Here is a 19,063-nt window from a genome sequence, read left to right on the forward strand (position 1 = left end):
GGTGACTAAGGAAAGACGCCCTTATATCGTACCATATTTACTAAAAGGAATTGTTACTAATTATTTTTTTGAAAGCACAAAAATGTATGAAGTAGACAATTACTTTTCATAAAAACAAAAGTTCGGTTATCAGAAATCGATTGATTTATCTCTACTACGAGCATTGGGCAGAATTTTGTGCAAAGGACATAATAATACGCCCTAACTAATTTAATAAATAACATCCATTTATAGATGAAATAGTACACAGATTGTTCCAAAATTAATGGAACCAGTGAATTCAAGACTCAACAGAGATACAGTGTGCGATTTCTAGAAATTGGATGATAAATGATAAAATCAGTCCAACCGATTTATTGGACACCAAGTTACTGTGTATACGAATGTGGATATCATCTTCCGTGTTCTAATTAAGTTGCTCAGCTTAGAAGCAGCTCCTTCATATTAGCTTCCAAAACAGTAAGGAGTACGCCCTTATTAGGCCTTCACAATCCCGCAATACAAGAACTACAGTATCCGCTTCCTCCTAGTAGAACCTACATAGATTGTCTTCTATACAACCAATGTTACTAATAGGTTTCCTAAGTCTGCAATACACGTCTTTGATCCAGTAGGTCTGCCATTAATTCCTTCAATTGTTCTTTTAAGAATCTCTTGGACTGTCTCTCTCTCTAGGGATTATTAGCACAAGAATCTGTAGCTGTAGGTGAACCTGCTTCATCTAATAGATCAGTCTCCTGTTTACAGCTATACTAAATGTTTTGACTTATTAGCCTTGCAAAATTTTTCAGACAGCTAATTGCCTTTAGGTCTACTCGACTGTCGTAAAGTTATCGAATAAATAACAACAGAAGGAGGGCCAAAACTTGACCTTTCAACTCCCCTGCGAAATATCGTCATCATCATCACCATCCCTATTACCAGTATCATTATCATCATCATCACCGTCATCGTCTTCTTTACCGTCATCGTCTTCATCACCATCATCATTAACTTCATCAGAATCCTCATGATCCTCATCCTCATCATCATTAACACAACCATCAACACCAGCACCTTCAATAACGTCGTCGTCGTCGTCGTCGTCGAAATCACCATTATCATCTGCGTTGTCACCATTATCGACATCTTCATCATTATCAATATTATCATCATTACCACTGTGATCATCATCAACATTGTCATCATTATAATCTTCATCAACATAACATAATTGTTATCATCACATCCATTGTCGTTATTATAATGTGTCGTCTTTTAAAAATAGAACAGATTCGTATTATTTTGGGGTTCCTTCTCCTCGAAAGACGATATTTTGTGGTGGTGAATTTAGCAAGACCTCTAAAGCTATGATGTGGTTATCATGTGGGTACATCTGGTATACCGCACTCGTATGTCCAATCTTTTATGATGGAGATTCTAATTATGTCGCTGACTATCACTTATCACTATAATAAATAACTAGTAAGGTGTTTAAACTCATTCATTAGTTTCTCTATATCACGTAAAGAATGTTTTTGTGTGTGGGTGTTTCCATAACAACAAATTTAGTATACCTTAGACGACACATGTCGAAGGCCTTGGAGGATCAAAGACGAGTGGATCTATACCAATTTTTCCAAGACATTTACTACAGCAAGAAAGCCTACTTGAGCAAGAAAGCATGAGCTTAACAAATGTTTCATTTCCCATATTATCTCTTTTAAGTTCATATCTCTCTAATAGGCATCAATATGTATGCCTCATCCCTGTCAGGTGTTTCTTAAGGATCAGTCCTGGGTGCAATTTTATTCAATACTTTGCTAGTTCCTTAAAATGTCCTAAATGCTGTTGATATATCTGTTTAAGGATAAACACTTCTCAGGATCTCGGATCCCGGATTGGGCTCCGGGAAAATGTTAATTGAGTTAGTCTTTGAAGAGGTTGCCATTAAATACCAAGAAAAAAGTAAAATACATACAAGATAAATTTCAACTTTCATATAAATAAAATTCGTTAATATGAAATATGATTAATTGACATAAATAGACGACATAGGTGTCTCGATACGACAAATGGAAATATGAATATGCAGACACTAACAGCCACCACTGTATTACGCCATCGATAACCGCTTTTCACCAAATATCTGGATGTCGTCCAACAATTGTTTTCTCTGACATGGTGTGATGTGAAAATAATGTCGGCCAGGTCTTAATGAGAGTCCGTGTGCCATAATTTTCCAGCAACATCCTTCCAATTTGTTCGGGCTCGCATTGTTAGCATTACTGCAAGTCATACGGATCTGCAGGAAGCGCGATGTACCCTTTCATTATCCCCGAGGAGTCCATTGTGCAACGCGCGGTGTCGAAGAATAGACACAAGGTGCGAAGCTGTTGTAAACCGCCGCGGACGGCAACCTGTAATTATCCTGGCAAGCCGACCGGACCAATTGACTGCCTACCTGCTTTATTATGTTTGTAAATTAATTTCATTTATACACTAATCATCAGTGGCAGCGCGTGATGTTTTCGAGTATACGCTCACAGGTCGAAATTCTCTGGAATAAGTAGGTTAGCAGGAGTCTCAACGTGCTGATAACTTTATTGGAATAAATAGGACAAACTTGAAAAATTCCAGGGAAATGAGTTATACAAGTCCTGGAATAAAATATGACCAACACTTTCCCATAAACGAAGTTTGATTATATTGCGAAAATATATTTTGTCCAACTATTCGCTACATTTTTTGGTCACAAGTGGAATAAAATAATTCTAATTTAAATAAAAAAAATAATACTAAGCAATTAAGGTTGTTCAAAAAGTTAGGAACCCCCCCTTTATCTCAGAAAATACTGATCAAACAAAAAAATTATTAGGATAAAAGTTGCCGGGTTTTGAGTGAGCAATCCAACAGTGACCTTGACCATGACCTTGAAGGTCATTTAGAGGTCAAGTTGAAAATTTTAAATGGAACCGTATACTTTTGGCCTCGGAAATGGTAAGAGCAGAAATTTTACGTTCGAATGTGATCTTGACCATAACCTTCAAGGTCATTTTTAGAGGTCAACCTGAAAATTTTAAATGGAACCGTATATTTTCGACCCCGGAAATGGAAAAAATAGAAATTTTTACGTTCGGATATGACCTTGAGCATGACCTTCAAGGTCGTTTACAGGTCGATTTTTGATAAATGACCCGATATTCTTGACTGCGGAAATTAAGTGAGCGTAAAATTAAAAAATGACCTATACCATGTCTTTGACCTAAAGGTAACCGTAACGTCAAACCTCTAACAGACCTTCAAGGTCATTGTCAAGGTTACCGTTGGAGTGCTCACTCAAAACCCTGCATTTTTTGTCTTAATCATTTTCTTGTTTGAGCAGTATTTTCTGAGATAGAGGGGAGGTTCCAAACTTTTTGAACACCCTTTATCTATGAAAGATTACATAGTGCAATTGGATTCCACTACCAAAACTAACACAAGGGATCTCATTTTCTTTGTAAGATGGAATTCTATTAATACTTGCTATAGTAACTGTAGAACAAGCAGTAGTAGAGGCAAAGCCAGCATTGTTGTGGCTCAAAATTTTCCTCTCAATCTTGATTTTCTGTTGAAGAGAACCTTCGATATATCCTTCCTTTCAGCTGTTTTGTTGCTCTTCTAATCTCCAAACAAGCTTCATAGTACACTGTAAAAAAAATTTCACTCTTTCATTCAATTTTACTCAATAATATATCAATTTCTGCACCCGATTGAGTGAAATTTTCACTCTATTAACATGAGTACAACTGAGTGAAACTATTGCATCAGAAATGAGTGAGTTTTACTCAAATCCGAGTTACTGCTATCAATTGAGCGACTCTAATATGATTTAAATTTAACTATTATTGGCTCATTTTTTACTCAGACTTGGTTTTTAATTAACAGAATATTGAGTGCGAAAGTAAATCCCTCATAAATGATTAATTAGTATATACAGTGTTATAATTAATTCACTTCGTGGGGCCTCCTCCTCCTGTCCTGGCTGAGATCCGCCAGCTGAGCTGAGACCCGCCGCCGTCGGCTAAGGCCTGTTCTCCTGGCGATCACGCTTTTCTGGAGCATCTAACGGGCCCCCATCAACTGTGGTCGACATTACAGAAGCAATATGTAAGTGGTCCCATCTTCACGGCGCCATTCAAATTACTTGAAATTAATATACATTTAAACTCACTCATTTACATTTACTCTGATTAAGGTACAAGTGCACTAAATACGAGTTTACGTGAAGAATTTATTTAAGGAGTACCTATATTTGAGTGGAACTACTCAGTTTTAATTTAATATAATCACAAATGAGTAAAATGATCAAAATGCCCAATATTGAGTGAAAATGTACTTAATAATTTCACTCAATGCATTTATTGCTTTCACTCACACCGATTTTTTTATAGTGTAAAAATGTCTGCGCCGCAATCTGAAGCTGATTTTGGCATGTGTGCAATATCAGAAACGTCTGGAAGAGTATTTTATTATTCATCCACATCTATAATCATCTATAAATTACTCAAACATGTTCATGTCAGTTGAATAACACTAACGGTCAAAGTAGTATTTATAGAAAATGACAAATTGATCATGTCTTACGAGAATTAGCTCGCTCGACAATGAAACTTTATAAGATAAAAATTCTCTTTTTTAATAGAGCGGTAAAGAATATTAGCAATCACTACAAAAAGACAAAAAGTAAATTTGTTTTTAGTTGTATCAATCTCTATAATTTTTTAAATATTATATTATATTAGAATGATGATTATTCTGTTACGTAATGTCATGGTTCTGTGCGTAATGTCTGAATTTTTTGTTAAATTATGCAGTTTTAAATTAAAAGGAATATGCGTTAACCAGTACCACAAGATTTATTTAGAAATTTAATAAAAAATTTTCCACCAGTAATACAATCGAAGTACAGTAAGATAAGAAGATAATGTCGATATTTTTTGTTGTTTGCCTAATGATATAAAAAATGCTTTACTGATGTAGTCATATCTGTTTTTTATAGTTTGTTGCCTTTTTATTTTGTTCTTTATATCTGTGTTATTTGTAAGTTTGTACTATTTTTTTTTTCTCTATTTTTTCATAGTTAATTTTTCTCTCTTTTAACTTTTTTATATTTTATTACTAGACTTAACATATCCTGTTATTGGGCATCGCCTGTTGGATGTGTATTTTAAATAAATAAAAAAATAAATAATTTAACAATAAGTCTGATAAAATTGACTGCAAAAATGAGTAAAATTAACGTGGACCATATATGGGTGGTTACCTTACAAAAAATTGATTACTTCTATCGGGCAGGTGACTTGGTGTCTCTTATACTTTTTTTATAACAAAATTAACAGTTTTAAAATAAATAAATTTATAAAAAGCACATTGTGTAAGTATTTATTAATATTTGGCAGGTGAAAAGATTATATCTACATTTTAGTACTGTAAGAGCCGCTGTAGTTTTATATTTATTTTAAAAATACTAGATAATACGAGTACAAGTAAATCGTACCTACTAATGGAACACAGAAATAATCACTCAAGGGTTGTGGATAAAACTTATTTTTTTTTTTAGAGAACACCATATATATATTTCATCATTTGATTAAGATTTAAACAGCTTCCCAGTGATGTATATTATGTTTTACTTTTCATGGGGTCACCCTTATATCTCGGATTGATGTTTTACATTTTAATATGAAACAATTATCTGCAAAGCTATTATTTTTATACAGGGTGTTAGAAGGTTGTCTGCCTTAATTAATTAAAAAGGTGGTGAGCTTTTTTAACAAATTAAACAGGGGTTTTTTATGTAAAAATTAGTAATATCTACATATATTCTAATTTAGCATCCCTAGAAACCTTTCTATACCAATTTTGAATAAAATATCTTTACAAATGTCCAAGATATGTATACCCAAATATTTAAATTTTTACTTTAACATAATAGTTAAATTACTATAAAAACTATTAGTCAGATAAGCTCTTCCTTTTCCTTGTTGTTTCATATTAAGCTACTAAATTCTTGAGAAGAGAAGATTAGTATAGGAATCTTTATACTACTAATAGTTTCACATTTATGTGAAATGTTCACAAAAGGTAATACGTGACAAAACAGGTAACAAAATTACAATAGTAAATAATTATCTCCAGTTCTTGAGTACTATTAAAAAAAGGAAGGTAGTGGAGAAAATTATTTACTTATTTTTTCACAAGAATACTTTCGATCTTAGGGGTAGACTGATTCATGCAATAAATTTATCACCAACTAAATAACAAAAATTGTTCGAAAATTGAATAGTTTTATAAAAAATAGAAAATAATATGAAATCTACCTTTAGTTTTATCAATTTAAAGGTTACGCAAAAGTAAGAAACCTAAATTTGAGTGCCATATCTCGAGTATTAACTTTTAGGAAAAAAAATCCATATAAATATTATTTAACGTTTGCCCCATTTTAATTTTAGAACCGACCGCCTATGATAAAATAAAATATATATTTTATATCAGCATAGATATCGCCCAATGCCATGACATTAATATAATAAGCTGTTACAAAAATTTAAGATTATTCTATAATAGTTTCGAAAAATTATGCAGTGTTCCCAGATTTACTAAAAATATTAGATCACCTATTGGTTTGTGAGGTTGTTTTTGAAATTTTTCTTACTTATATTACATCATTGAAAAGCCAAAAAAATGCTCTATTTGTTCAGCTTAAAATTCAATATGGTCCCCGTAAGAAAAAAGAATGTTGATGATGGTTTCTCGCAACCGAAATGTCGCTATAAAGATCTGAATATACATACAGTGAAATTCCTCGAAAAAACTTGCTGTGAAAAAGTGTCCTCAGATTTTAAAAATTCCCATAAATAAAAAAATTACAGACGATTTTTGAAAACGCCACATTTACTATTTCTCAATATAACTCAAAAACCTGAAGAGCTAGGACGGGTATGCAAGTGCCATTAAGTTAGCAACAGAACTGTCTGAAACTTTCTTCTTTTAACCATTTTCCTATCTCTTATAGTTTCCAAGACACCAATATATGCATCACCAAAATGGTCCACATTGTATAGAAATATTTACTTACATTATATCTCCCAGTTATTTTCTTTAGTCGTTTATGGACCGCAGTTCTAGACAATGTGTTTACGATATTTGGAAAAGCACCTTGTATAGTTTTAACATTCGCATGGAAAGTATTACCAAGATTAAAGTAGTATGTAATTTGATGGGTCTACCTCTAATAGTTAAAGATCCGATTTTTAACAGTTTGCTGACAATCAAAGGCTTTAAAAGTTTATATTATTGTTATTGTTACTTCAAGGAATCGCCACTGTTACGTTGACAAGGTAACAAAAAGCAGTAATTTCTACTTGTTTCAATTCCGAACTTCCTGTAACGGTGTTTAGAAAATTATAATAGAGTTGTTTGTTAATATTTTTTAGATGTTTCTGTTGGATAGCAATTACACTTGCCCATTAATTTTAAACTAAATGACCGTGAGACGTGGATTTATAGTTTTCAACGTAACTAATTGGTTAGTTTGTGATAGTGATCCAGAAAACGAATTAGTACAATAGCTATTACTATTTACAATGATTTTAATTGTTTGCTCTTAATAGCATCCTACTTTTATGTTACGTTGCTCGTTATTCTCTGCATTGTTAAGTTAAATTGGTTATATTTTATATAATAAATTGTCTAATTATTATTAATTACATAGCATACGTATTTCGAATACCAAGAGGAACTATTAATAATTTCAACTTAATCTAATACACATTTTTTAGTAATTGTGACAAAAGTCAAAATAAACAAGATATTTTTTCTGAAATCGTTCGGAAATGTGTACTTTTTCGGTGCATTTCAGACCCCAAAATACGTATTCTAATATTTTAGTTCGTTGCTAAGTAACTACCAACAAACTGTATGGGAATGTTAACACTATCAAGTAAATACATCTACTTTACCTATACAGAGTGTTACAATATTAAACCGATTCACATTCCCTCAGTTTAACTTAATAATGTATCAATTTCTGTCCAGTACAACTAACATTTTATGAGTGAAACTATTGCAACAGAAGTGAGTGAATTTTACTCAAATCCGAGTTTCTCTTAACTATCAAGTGAGTGACTTTTGACTCTATTCTGAGTATGTAAAACTGATTGAGTTGACTTTTTCTCTAATGATTTTTTAACTATTATCGAGTAATTTTGCACTTTGAATATTTCCAAGAATACCCCCGCATTAGCCGCTGCTGCTTCCATTTCATAAATATCTGGAGTGGTTTTGGATCACTTCATATTCTCTTTAAATTTTAATTTAAATATATTAAAGTCATAAACTACTAAGTTGTCACAGTGGTTTCTACACAAATCTGTTTTAAAGTCAATATTTTAGGTCTCGATTAAAGGAATTTGTTAACTGATCGGAAGAATAGATTGCCATAACCTATATATTGTTATAATTCCTTAAGCTATAAAAATTTTTCTTACCTTAATTTTCTTATTCTGCTTAACTTCTTCTTGTTTGTATTTTACTTCCGTCTTTCTTGTCTGGGCATCACTATGTTTAGAGAAAGCTTTTGTTTGAAAACAAATTAATTTAAGATGTTATCAAATTTTATTCTAACATGAGTAGTCTCACCTCAGGGTAAGGTTCTGAGAAGATTAGTAAACTAATTTTAAAATATTACACTGATAATGAATTTAGATATTAAATTTTAAGGAGACAAAGACAAAAAAAATTATATTTGAATCTTATTGACTAGTTATTCCATTTCTTGTAAAACATTTTCTAATTCATTTATTGATTTGAATTCGCTATATTTCCAATTAAATAAAATAATGTTACTTAATTTTAATATTTTATTTTCCCAATATTATCCATTCTTCGATCAATAAAAATATACCTACGACACGTCCTACTCTAACTTAATTAAATAACAATATCTAATTTTGGATTTAAATATTAACTCTAATACAAGTTTGTTTTATATGAAGGTTTTACACCTTTCTATCACTGTCTAACACTCTTATTTCTTCTCTTGTTGGTCCTTTCTCTCCTCTAATCCTTTTCTGGACTGTCTAGCACAACTTCTGTCCTTGTCTTGTCATCTATCATGCAATTTCTTGTTATTTGTCTTCTTCCTAATCGGTACTGGTTATTGCTCTATAACATTTAACTTGTTTCGTTATTGGACTTACTTTGACTTCTCTTGGCCTTAATCTTCAATACATTTAGTTTTTGTGATTATGTTTTCTTTTATTCCTTCTTATATATAGTTTCCTTTACTAATTCAAAATATAATTTCTAGAACTTTTCCTGTCATCCTCATTTTTATTATTTTTTTCTTAGTTACCTCCCTCTTTTCTTTTCATATCCCACTAATTTTTATAAATCACTTTCTAATTATAGTAATCCAAATTTGAATTACCAGTCACATTTTTAATTTCGAATATACTTTATTATATTATATTATATTTCTTTAAATTTTGTTTGAAATTCCTTTTTTTACATAAATTTTAATTGATCACGTACAAATTTTTATTGATTTTGTCTTTCCTTTCTCAAATTCAACCATTTACTGTACTCCTATTGGTCACACTTATTCAAATTTATTTCTTTAAAATCAATTTCACTAATTTTACCTCCCAAATTTACCTCTCCCTTTGATATTTTAAAAATCTTTGGCTCAACTCATTCTATTACAGTATATTGTATGTCACAGATACGTACTAAGTATAGGTAACAATTTAACTATCCATTTATTTCACAAAATATCAGAGACTCAATACATTATTGTTTTTAATTATTGTAATCAAACCATTGTGTTTAAACATGATTTTCACCAAAATAACCAGATTAACAGACACTTGTCCAGCACCACGCCACGAGATGACCTAATGGAGGCGATGGGAATAGACAAAGACAACGGACGACAATCATAGAATGGGGTGGGATCATTCAATAATGAGGAAATTTTCTCCGATTTAGCTACAAGTGTACCAAATACGAGTTTATCTGCAGAATTTATTTAACGGGTACCTATATTTCAGTGAAAGTACTCGGTTTTAGTTCAAATATAATCACAAATAAGTAAAATTATCAAAATGCTCAATATTGAGTGAAAATGTGTTCAGTTTCACTCTTTTTTACATCATGTAGATGAATCTCTGAATAAAATAAAGTGTTATTTTTTAAAGATTGACACTCGTTCTTGATGTGGACCTCTTTATTTCTTTAAAGTTTCTTTTTTTTTTTGAGCAACACCGACCTACATTTGAGAAAAAATTATTTCCTGTTGCACCAATTGTCATTTTGATTTAGTAAATTTTATTGCAACTAATTTGATGATACTCATCAAATTATTATACCAATGGTACCAGTTTTTATATCAGATGTTCAACTGAGAATAAATATAAGGTATTATCACCCTGTATATAAAAAAGTTTACCTTTTGCGGATATACATTCATAGTATGTAAGAAACGAGGTGACCGGGCCTCCATGCGAGCTGACGCAGCTGGACCTCGAATGTTTATTGTTTATGATAGATTTTTAAACATTAGTCGATACATTTTATGAACTGAAATAGTTTTAGATTTTAAGCAGTTAGTTGTTCAGAGCGATTGATAAATACAACATACACAGTGCAATCAATGATCGTATTTTTACTTGTCATCCCCTTGTTCTAACAAGTATTTTTCTATTTTTGATAAAACTATGACCTACGCAATTTTTATCGGCAAAAATCTGCAACACGTTGTATATAATTAGTTATTCCTGTTTTAGGTTATCTCTGCAAATAGATGTATAATTAATTTTGAAGAAAAAACAGGGCAGTTAGAATAAAATAATGACTATTTACATTTTCTATTACAGTTCCTGCGTTGCGTGTTGAAAAAAATGTCTCTAAAATATTTTTGTGTGTAAGCGCAGATACAAAACTAGCTTAGTATGAAATATGACTACTTCAACACTTCGTTAAACTTTTATCAAGGCAAGGGCCTCGCCTGTCCTGTGGCTTCTGTAAAAAATGACATTTTCGAACTCTCAGACCTCCCACATAACAAACCTACTCTTGTGTTATAAAAATTTTATTTATTAGGAATGCGTCTAAGACGTTCTGGTTATACTGATATATAAGGTTACTAGTGTGTGTGTATATATATGGTGGTATAGTTTACATAGTTGCCACTCTATCGGCCAAGATCAAAGGTGGCGGCAGTTTGTAACAGAGAACACATGGCTGCCGTGTCAAAACATCCACAAACTCACTTTCCGATATCGATACTTGAATAACGCCAGGAAACCTGTGGGATAAAAACTTGGATGTACACCGAGAAAAATGTTTGTTCTCGGTTAATTAAATCGTAACGCTACGTCCTTTAATACAAGTTTAAGTAGCAGGTGTATACGCAACTAACCTCTACTTGAAATTTCTGAAATATAAGCATGTGAGTATGTTAAATGATGATGATAAATATTTAGTCCAGTTCCTCAGGGTTTTTACCTCCGAATTCTTTATAACTGCACCGATTGACGTGAGATTTTGACTGTATGTGGGGGATGCCTCAAGAAACAAAATTTATATAGTGCCGAAGTGTGCTTTTGCCCTGGGGGTGGTTCCCACCCCTTTTTAGGGGTGGACATTTTTACGCCCTAAATAATCGATAGAGGAGTCAATTTTAAGTAATAAATGTTATATAAAGTTTTTTGAATAATCCGATATTTTCCGAGTAATTCGTCATTGAAAATGTTGATTTTTTACTGAAAAAGTGCTTGTTTTCGGACAATTTTTTGCAAATAACGATTTTTACGCTGTAACTTAAAAATTAAAGGTTATACGAAAAAATTACAAGAGTAAAAAAAATTAGCCTTATTTTTGCTGAAGATTTTGTTTTGTATTTTTATTCCTCTAAAATTAATATTAATCGAGATATCGGCATTTTAAGTTATCATATGAATGAGAGAACCACCCTCTTCGAGCCCTTTAAACCCTTCAAACTTAAAAATGAAGGGCTTAAAAAAGGTCAACTCAACAGTTCACGTAGCCCTTACATTTCCCTGCAAAATGAGCCTTTGTGCGATTAAAAATCTTAAAAAGTAAGAAAGTTATCGTCAAAAAAATAAACACGTGTATAGGTGATAATTTTAAGAAAATTTAGGTGAAACAAGAATTTTGAAGCATTTAGATCTTTTTTTGTATATATACGTATTTAGTATGTGTATTCGAATAAACCAGTACTATATTATAATACACACTATACTACACACACGAACACACCCTCACACACAGACATATACAGGCTGTTACAAATTCGCTTCTCACTATAGGGATCTCGGAAGAGGTACGGTATCTATCTACGATAAGAGGTACGAAGTAGCTTAAATGAGGGCAAAGTTGCGTAATCAGGGACCAACATTATGTCTCTAAAAAATCGAGGCTAACATGATTAGTTTTCGAAATATTTGAAAAAAAACGAAATTTTGGAAATCCGTTTTTGTTTCATTTCAGCTTTGTTTAAGATGATATCGAAAAAAAAGAACACTTTCTCATGGCCACTTTTTGTCCTCTATCAAATGGCATAATCAATTTTTATATGTAACTTAATTTTTTTAAATACGACCCTGTAAATTTTATTAAATTTTTTGCAAGCCTTCATGACCCTCAATACTGTACTGCCTCAACCCGAACCAGATTCAGACGTTTTGTCTCAAAAAATTTTCAGTGTATTCGTTCCAAATTTATCTAATTTTTTTATTTAGATTTCTTTGTTTATTGACTTATCGTACACTCTAAGTGTCGTTAGACCCTGTGAAATCTATCTAGTTATTTAAAGTATTAATTAATAAGGGTTGAAAAGTTGCAATCAATTCAAAATTANTTCAGTGTATTCGTTCCAAATTTATCTAATTTTTTTATTTAGATTTCTTTGTTTATTGACTTATCGTACACTCTAAGTGTCGTTAGACCCTGTGAAATCTATCTAGTTATTTAAAGTATTAATTAATAAGGGTTGAAAAGTTGCAATCAATCCAAAATTAGTTTATAAGAAGGGAATAAATGTTTATTTAATACGAATGCACATTTAAAATGTTTCTACTCTTTCAATAATATTTTTTCATTTTATTTTCGAAAGAAGGGGTATTTTTCAAGGGTTGAAAAGTTGCAATAGATAAAAAAGATTTTTTAATCAAGAAATCAATTTTAATTTGATAAAAATGCATGACTAAAACGTTAAAAGTTGAAAAAAAATATTTTTCATCCAAAGGGGAGGTTTTTAAAGGTCTTTCCGGGTTAAAAATTTGGGATACATTAAGTTTCATGTTAGATAGTACCTGAAATTATTCATACTGCATAAATAAAAAAGATTTGATTACATAAAACGCTTAAATTTGTATTTTTTCTTTATTTCCAATAAGGGGTGGTTTTCACCCCTTAAGAACAAAAGGCACACCTAGCGCATATATAAGTTTTGAAGTGGGGAGTAAGATGAGCCTAATTCTAAATTTTGAGAAAAATAGATGCAGTTATAAAAAATTCGGAGGTATTACCATTTTTTCAGTAGCTGCGCTAATTTTCATTTTGATCAAACTCATCTAGTCTGCAAAAGACGTAGATCAAGAAAAGAGTCCACCATAGGAGTAATAAAGACAGTAGCTCTTAACAGTAGGACAGGTATCTTCTGTGCAAAAAAACTTACTTACCTTTGGTAAATAAATTTAATAACGGTTTTATATTATACAAGATGCATTCCAAAGAAAACAGGACTTATTAAAAATAGGAACAAAATGTTTTTTTCACGAAACTTTTTATTTTATTCAAAATAGCTCAATACAGCTATTTGCAAGGTTTAAAAACATATCGAATCAGTGTTTTAGATCGTTGGCCGGGATATCCTTCAGGATGTCTGTACAAACCTTTTGGATGGCTTCTGCGTCCACAAAACGTTTTTCTTTCATCGCATTATCATGCAACAAACGCCAACTACTTTCTACGCGATATTATAGCCGAATACGACAAATATGATTTACCAAACGCTTCAAGGCGCCAAGATAGAATTGTATATTAACTCTTTCGCCCGATAGACTATCTCTTTGTATGCTCCTCAAATCGTAAAAGCAAATGAACATTGTCTTCATTTTTCACTTCTCCAAATGATATTTTTTAGGTTTTGGCTCATCTGCCGCCTTCCACTCGGCACATTGGCGCTTGATATCTGGATCATATTGGAAACATCACGTTTCATCACCAGTGACAATGTTGTAAAGGAAGGTTTTGTCCTTTTGGGCTCATTGATGATGTCCTTCGAATGTTGAATTCTGAGCAATTTTTGGTCGTCAGTCAACTTATGCAGAAAAACCGTGCACACACTTTTCGGTAGCCCAAATGTCCAGCCAAAATGCAATAAATTGATGTTTATGATATGTTCAATTCAAATTTCATGAATTTCAATGAAGATGTTGGCTGATTTTTGATGAATTTACCCACAGTTTTGATGGATTTCGGTTAATCAACATATTGCTCGTATTTATGTCCTCACTACCATTTTTAAAGAATATAGTAATTTATCTAAAGGAAACCAAACGTTATTAAAACAGTTAGATCTCCACTAATCTAACATAAGATCGATAAGATCGTCACGCTATATAATGTCTTGTTCGATCATATTAAAACGTGCCTAACATGCGTCTGTTTAAGACTAAGAAAATGATTTTTTTTTACAATATTTCCCGTTTTTTGTTTTTGTTATTTCACAAAGTATATTCTGCTGTGGCTTCTGGGAATTATATTTCATATACGGTTAAGCATTATTTGGGTTTTTTATACTTTTTTATTTTATTGTAACAACTAGCTTTTGCTAAATAAACGTTTATCTACCTACAAAACATTAAATAAAATAATTGGAAGTCCCCATGAAGAAATTTTAATAAATGCAACAGAGTAAAATGTGTATACGTGAGGCATCTTCACGTTTATGCAAATCCTATGTTGGTGCACTGTCAGGCGTCGATCCGAGGGGTGGGGGGGTGGATGGGAGCGATCGCATCCCCTAAATGGTTCGACAAAAAAGAATCAAAGACCAATTAGATTAATGAAGAAAAACATTTTCCTGTTTAAAAACGTCTTTCTTGAATGTATAGCCCTTTTTTTAGTAAAATCAATGAATAAAGATTAAAAATATTATGTCTCTCAATTTTTCTGAGTATACAATTATATAAACGCCCCCCCCCCCCTAGAAAAACATCTCTGGATACGCCCCCCCCCCTTTGCATTGCTCTATGGATTTTATACATTTTTTTTCTGAACTTCAGTCATGCTAGTTAGTTTTTGAACTAAACAAACAGAACTTGAAAGACACAACTGATACGCTGTTTCATGACCTACATCAATATTGGCTAACTCATATGACAATGGTTCATGGTCATTACAAATTGCATGATATACTAACTTACCTCTATAATATTCCTGGGTTCCAGTAAATTACCCTTTACTTTGTATTATTCTTTCCAATCATCAGCATCAAGATTTTTTGAAGTTGTGTACATATCTACGTTATTAATAAATAAATTTAGGTCATTTGTTTAAGTTTAAGATAGTCACAATTTTGGAATTATGTAAGTTTTTCTTAATCTCAGTAACAGTGTGAGTTTATAACATTAACCATTGATTTATGAGAAATTAAAATTGTCCATATGGAATTGTATCCGACATTTTTAATGAATACTTATATTATTGATCGTTCTTCCAGATTTGTATATATTGGTTTTCCGAATTTTCCTTATATTTTCTAGTTTTCTACTATATGAATCTCTTCTCTTTCCCTTCGATTTACTTGAAATGTATCCCACTAATCTTCACCATACGTATTCAACTGTCATGACACTTATTAATATTGCACTGGAATATTACGATTATTTTAAGTACTCAAATAACGCACCATTATCGAGTTCTTATTTTTTAAATATAAATTACTAAAAATGTAATCACTGTACGTTAAGCGCCTTCAAAAATATTTTAATCCTGTCAAGTCTAAACCATAACAACGGTGGGCATTGATTTAAACTATATCATTCTCGCTTTGACATGAGAATTCAAATTTCAAGTTTGATCAATCACGAACCTTTTTAAGACATCTAGTTATCCGTTGCTCTTTGTTTTATTTAGCATCTTTTTTCTCGATGTATGCTAATGCCACCCTCAGTGCACAAGTGTCGGCATCTTCTGTTTTCGTTGCAACACCGATAGGGCATGCAGAAATGCGTGGATAGGACCAAAATAAGGGTGTGTGGTCCCCTAATCAAACGTCGTTCTCCCAAAGACACTCTTATATTTTCCGTATATCAGCGATTATGACTTTTTTTCTAAGGCGGCAAGCAAACAAATCTACTAAACACTAGGTTCAAATAAATAAAAGTTAATTAGAAAAGAAAAATTTTAATGGATTTGGAGAGCAGTTTTTAGTGTTCCTACTTTCACTTAGATTAATGTCGGATAATTTTTTAGTGTATACTCTAGTTAAAAGGGTTGTAGATAGTTCGTTTTACGCTGGAATACAAGTGTTTCACTCTTATATTCTACACCATTATTCCATTGAATTACTGCAAAAAAACATCAAAATCTCATTATAATTATTTGAAATCTATATATCTAATTTATTTTATTTTTGTTTTCTAGATACTGTAATATAATGTGTCATTCAATACAATAAGAAACTTGAAAAGTACGACTAATGTTCTTTATGTGGAAAAAATAATAGTTCTATCAGAAGCGAAATTGAAGTCGTAAGTAACACAGCGACAGAATATTCAAATGTTTCTTTTCACCGCTTGCTTTTATTTGAGCAATCATATAAAACTCGGCTGGATACGGACAACTCAATACTGTACATTCAGCAGTTCCAAACATGTATAGTAATATAATCGTAATATATGGTTATTAATTTTCAATTTGCGAAAATATTTTTTTCTTGAACACAGTGAAAATCAATAATAAATAAATTTAAACAATATTTCATTAAATTTTCCTAAATTATTGTCTGGAAATAACGTTCTATATATATTCTCTTTTTCGAAATTTTGCATGTAAAAAAGTGTATAATATTTTTTATACTCACACTGAAGTTTTTGATTGCCAAAAACAACTATAATGTATTCATTTTTATTATTTTGATTAAAATTTCAATTCAATTCAATTTTTCAGTTTATATATACGATTCCAGAGTGCCTATACATTTTTCTATATCATGCTAGAGCATATTTATTATTATTATTATTAAATACAGACTGAGACGAACATTTTGCAAACACAGCCAAAAAATTTAAATTTTCTGTAGCAATTGTTATACCTATGTATATTTCTTTGTAAATTTCAGTGGCGTAATAAATGTTTTAATTATTTTTGACTTTCCGATCAGTTATACTGAACAACAATAACTGCCCTGGTTAAAAAGGAAATGTTCTGTTTCCAAAAATATACGCTATTAGTTTATACTCGTATATACAAGGTGTTTGGTAAGTCGATGCATTCCTTGCAAGAGGTTATAGTACAAGTAATTTGTGATATATTTCATTAATATACCATATTCCGAAAAGGCTTAGTTTTCAATCTACAGGGTGTTTTAATAAAAAAATGCAAATTTATAAATATTGCAGAAACCGCTCAGAATATTTTAATGAAATTTTACAAGCGTTGATAGTTAACAACGATAAAAATATTGTTTCATGAATGTGTGTCTTTAATAATAACTGATATATTCTAACATGATATCGAAAATAATTAAAATCGAAAAGACATTATTAATTCAGAAGACGAAAATACATTAGGATGCATCTACAGATATGTTACTTTGTGCCAGTACAATGTTTTGTATCATCTATTAAGTAGCAATGACATTTAAAGTGTGACATATATCCAATGACATATGCTTTATAGGTTATATCTCACCCACACTTAAAACATGTTTATAGATATACGTCCAAATAGTTACATTATTCGTCGGTCGTTTCACCTACATCATATTGACGAAAACGAATATGTTTGAACCAATCATTGTCTGGTGACAAAATGATCTTGGCTATTTACTAGCTATTGAGTGTGTAATTCAATGCTAATCGGGGCATACAGACCATGGAACAGTCGTTTCTCATGATATACTTTGTTAAAAAAAGTTTGTTTCGCCTAGTAATCCTTTAATTCACCTACGATTAGTAGGTCACTTTATGCCAGTAAGTACAAAGCAATGCTTTGATCTAATAGGCATTAAATAGTAACAGGGTGGCCAAATGAAAACGAAACAGAGCAATTTTCAGGAACTACGTCAAGATTGTAGAAAAACGCTCAGACCCGTCGATTTTAGATTAAAGGGGATTCTTTGCTGGTATTTTTGACTCCGCCACTTTCACCCCCAAGCAAGGGTAAGCATAAACCCAAAACATTTAAATAGCATTGGGGGTTGAGTAATATTTCTTTTGAATGCTCTTACAATTCTATTTCCAACAGACTTTAAATTTTATAATTCCTTATTATCTCAGAAATCAAAGGACTATAAGCTCTTGCAGCCTATGTTTAGTTGATCCTTTTTCCTTATATTTGGCAGTAAAATATAATGATGAAGATAGATAATCTAGTAATGGGAAACTTAGAAATCTCATAATATAAGTAAAATATGTAACGACCGTGTAAAGAATTGCTAGAAATGCTCAAAAAATTATTGGGATGTGGAACAATTTACTAAGGAATTATTGGGATCTACGAGAATTTACTAAGATGTATCAGTAAATTAATTTAGGGCCACGTTTTTCAATGGCAGGTTAACTGATACTTTTCATATGGAAATTTTGTAGATTAGTGAAGAACAAAACTACACTTTAAAATATAAATTAACTTTTGGTTAAGATAACTTTAATTTTTAGAGTAAACTCTTGCTTTTTTTTACTGAAAATATTACCGCATAACTGTAAAAAAATCGGTGTGAATGAAAGCGTTAATAGAAACAGAGTGAACCCATAGAGTGAAATTATTGAGTACATTTTCACTC

General features: G+C 31.5%; 1 protein-coding gene across 1 annotated transcript; it reads right to left on the reverse strand.

The window, feature by feature from the left end:
- Nucleotides 1-874: 874 nt before the first annotated feature.
- LOC108906567 (prostatic spermine-binding protein-like) lies at nt 875-3,035 on the reverse strand. The gene is made up of 2 exons (XM_018709866.1): nt 2,999-3,035; nt 875-1,194 (listed from the first exon to the last, which is right to left on the reverse strand). The coding sequence occupies exons 1-2, from the start codon at nt 3,033-3,035 to the stop codon at nt 875-877; spliced, it is 357 nt and encodes a 118-aa protein (XP_018565382.1).
- Nucleotides 3,036-19,063: the final 16,028 nt, after the last annotated feature.

This window comes from Anoplophora glabripennis, unplaced genomic scaffold (assembly GCF_000390285.2).
Source record: "Anoplophora glabripennis isolate ALB-LARVAE unplaced genomic scaffold, Agla_2.0 scaffold108, whole genome shotgun sequence".
NCBI lineage: Eukaryota > Metazoa > Arthropoda > Insecta > Coleoptera > Cerambycidae > Anoplophora > Anoplophora glabripennis.

Coding starts and splice junctions, on each gene's coding strand:
- LOC108906567 (XM_018709866.1), bottom strand. CDS start 3,035: ATGACCTTGAAGGTTATGGTCAAGATCACATTCGAAC. Junction 1,195..2,998: donor GGTCAAGATCACATTCGAAC/GTAAAATTTCTG, acceptor ATGTTGATGAAG/ATTATAATGATGACAATGTT.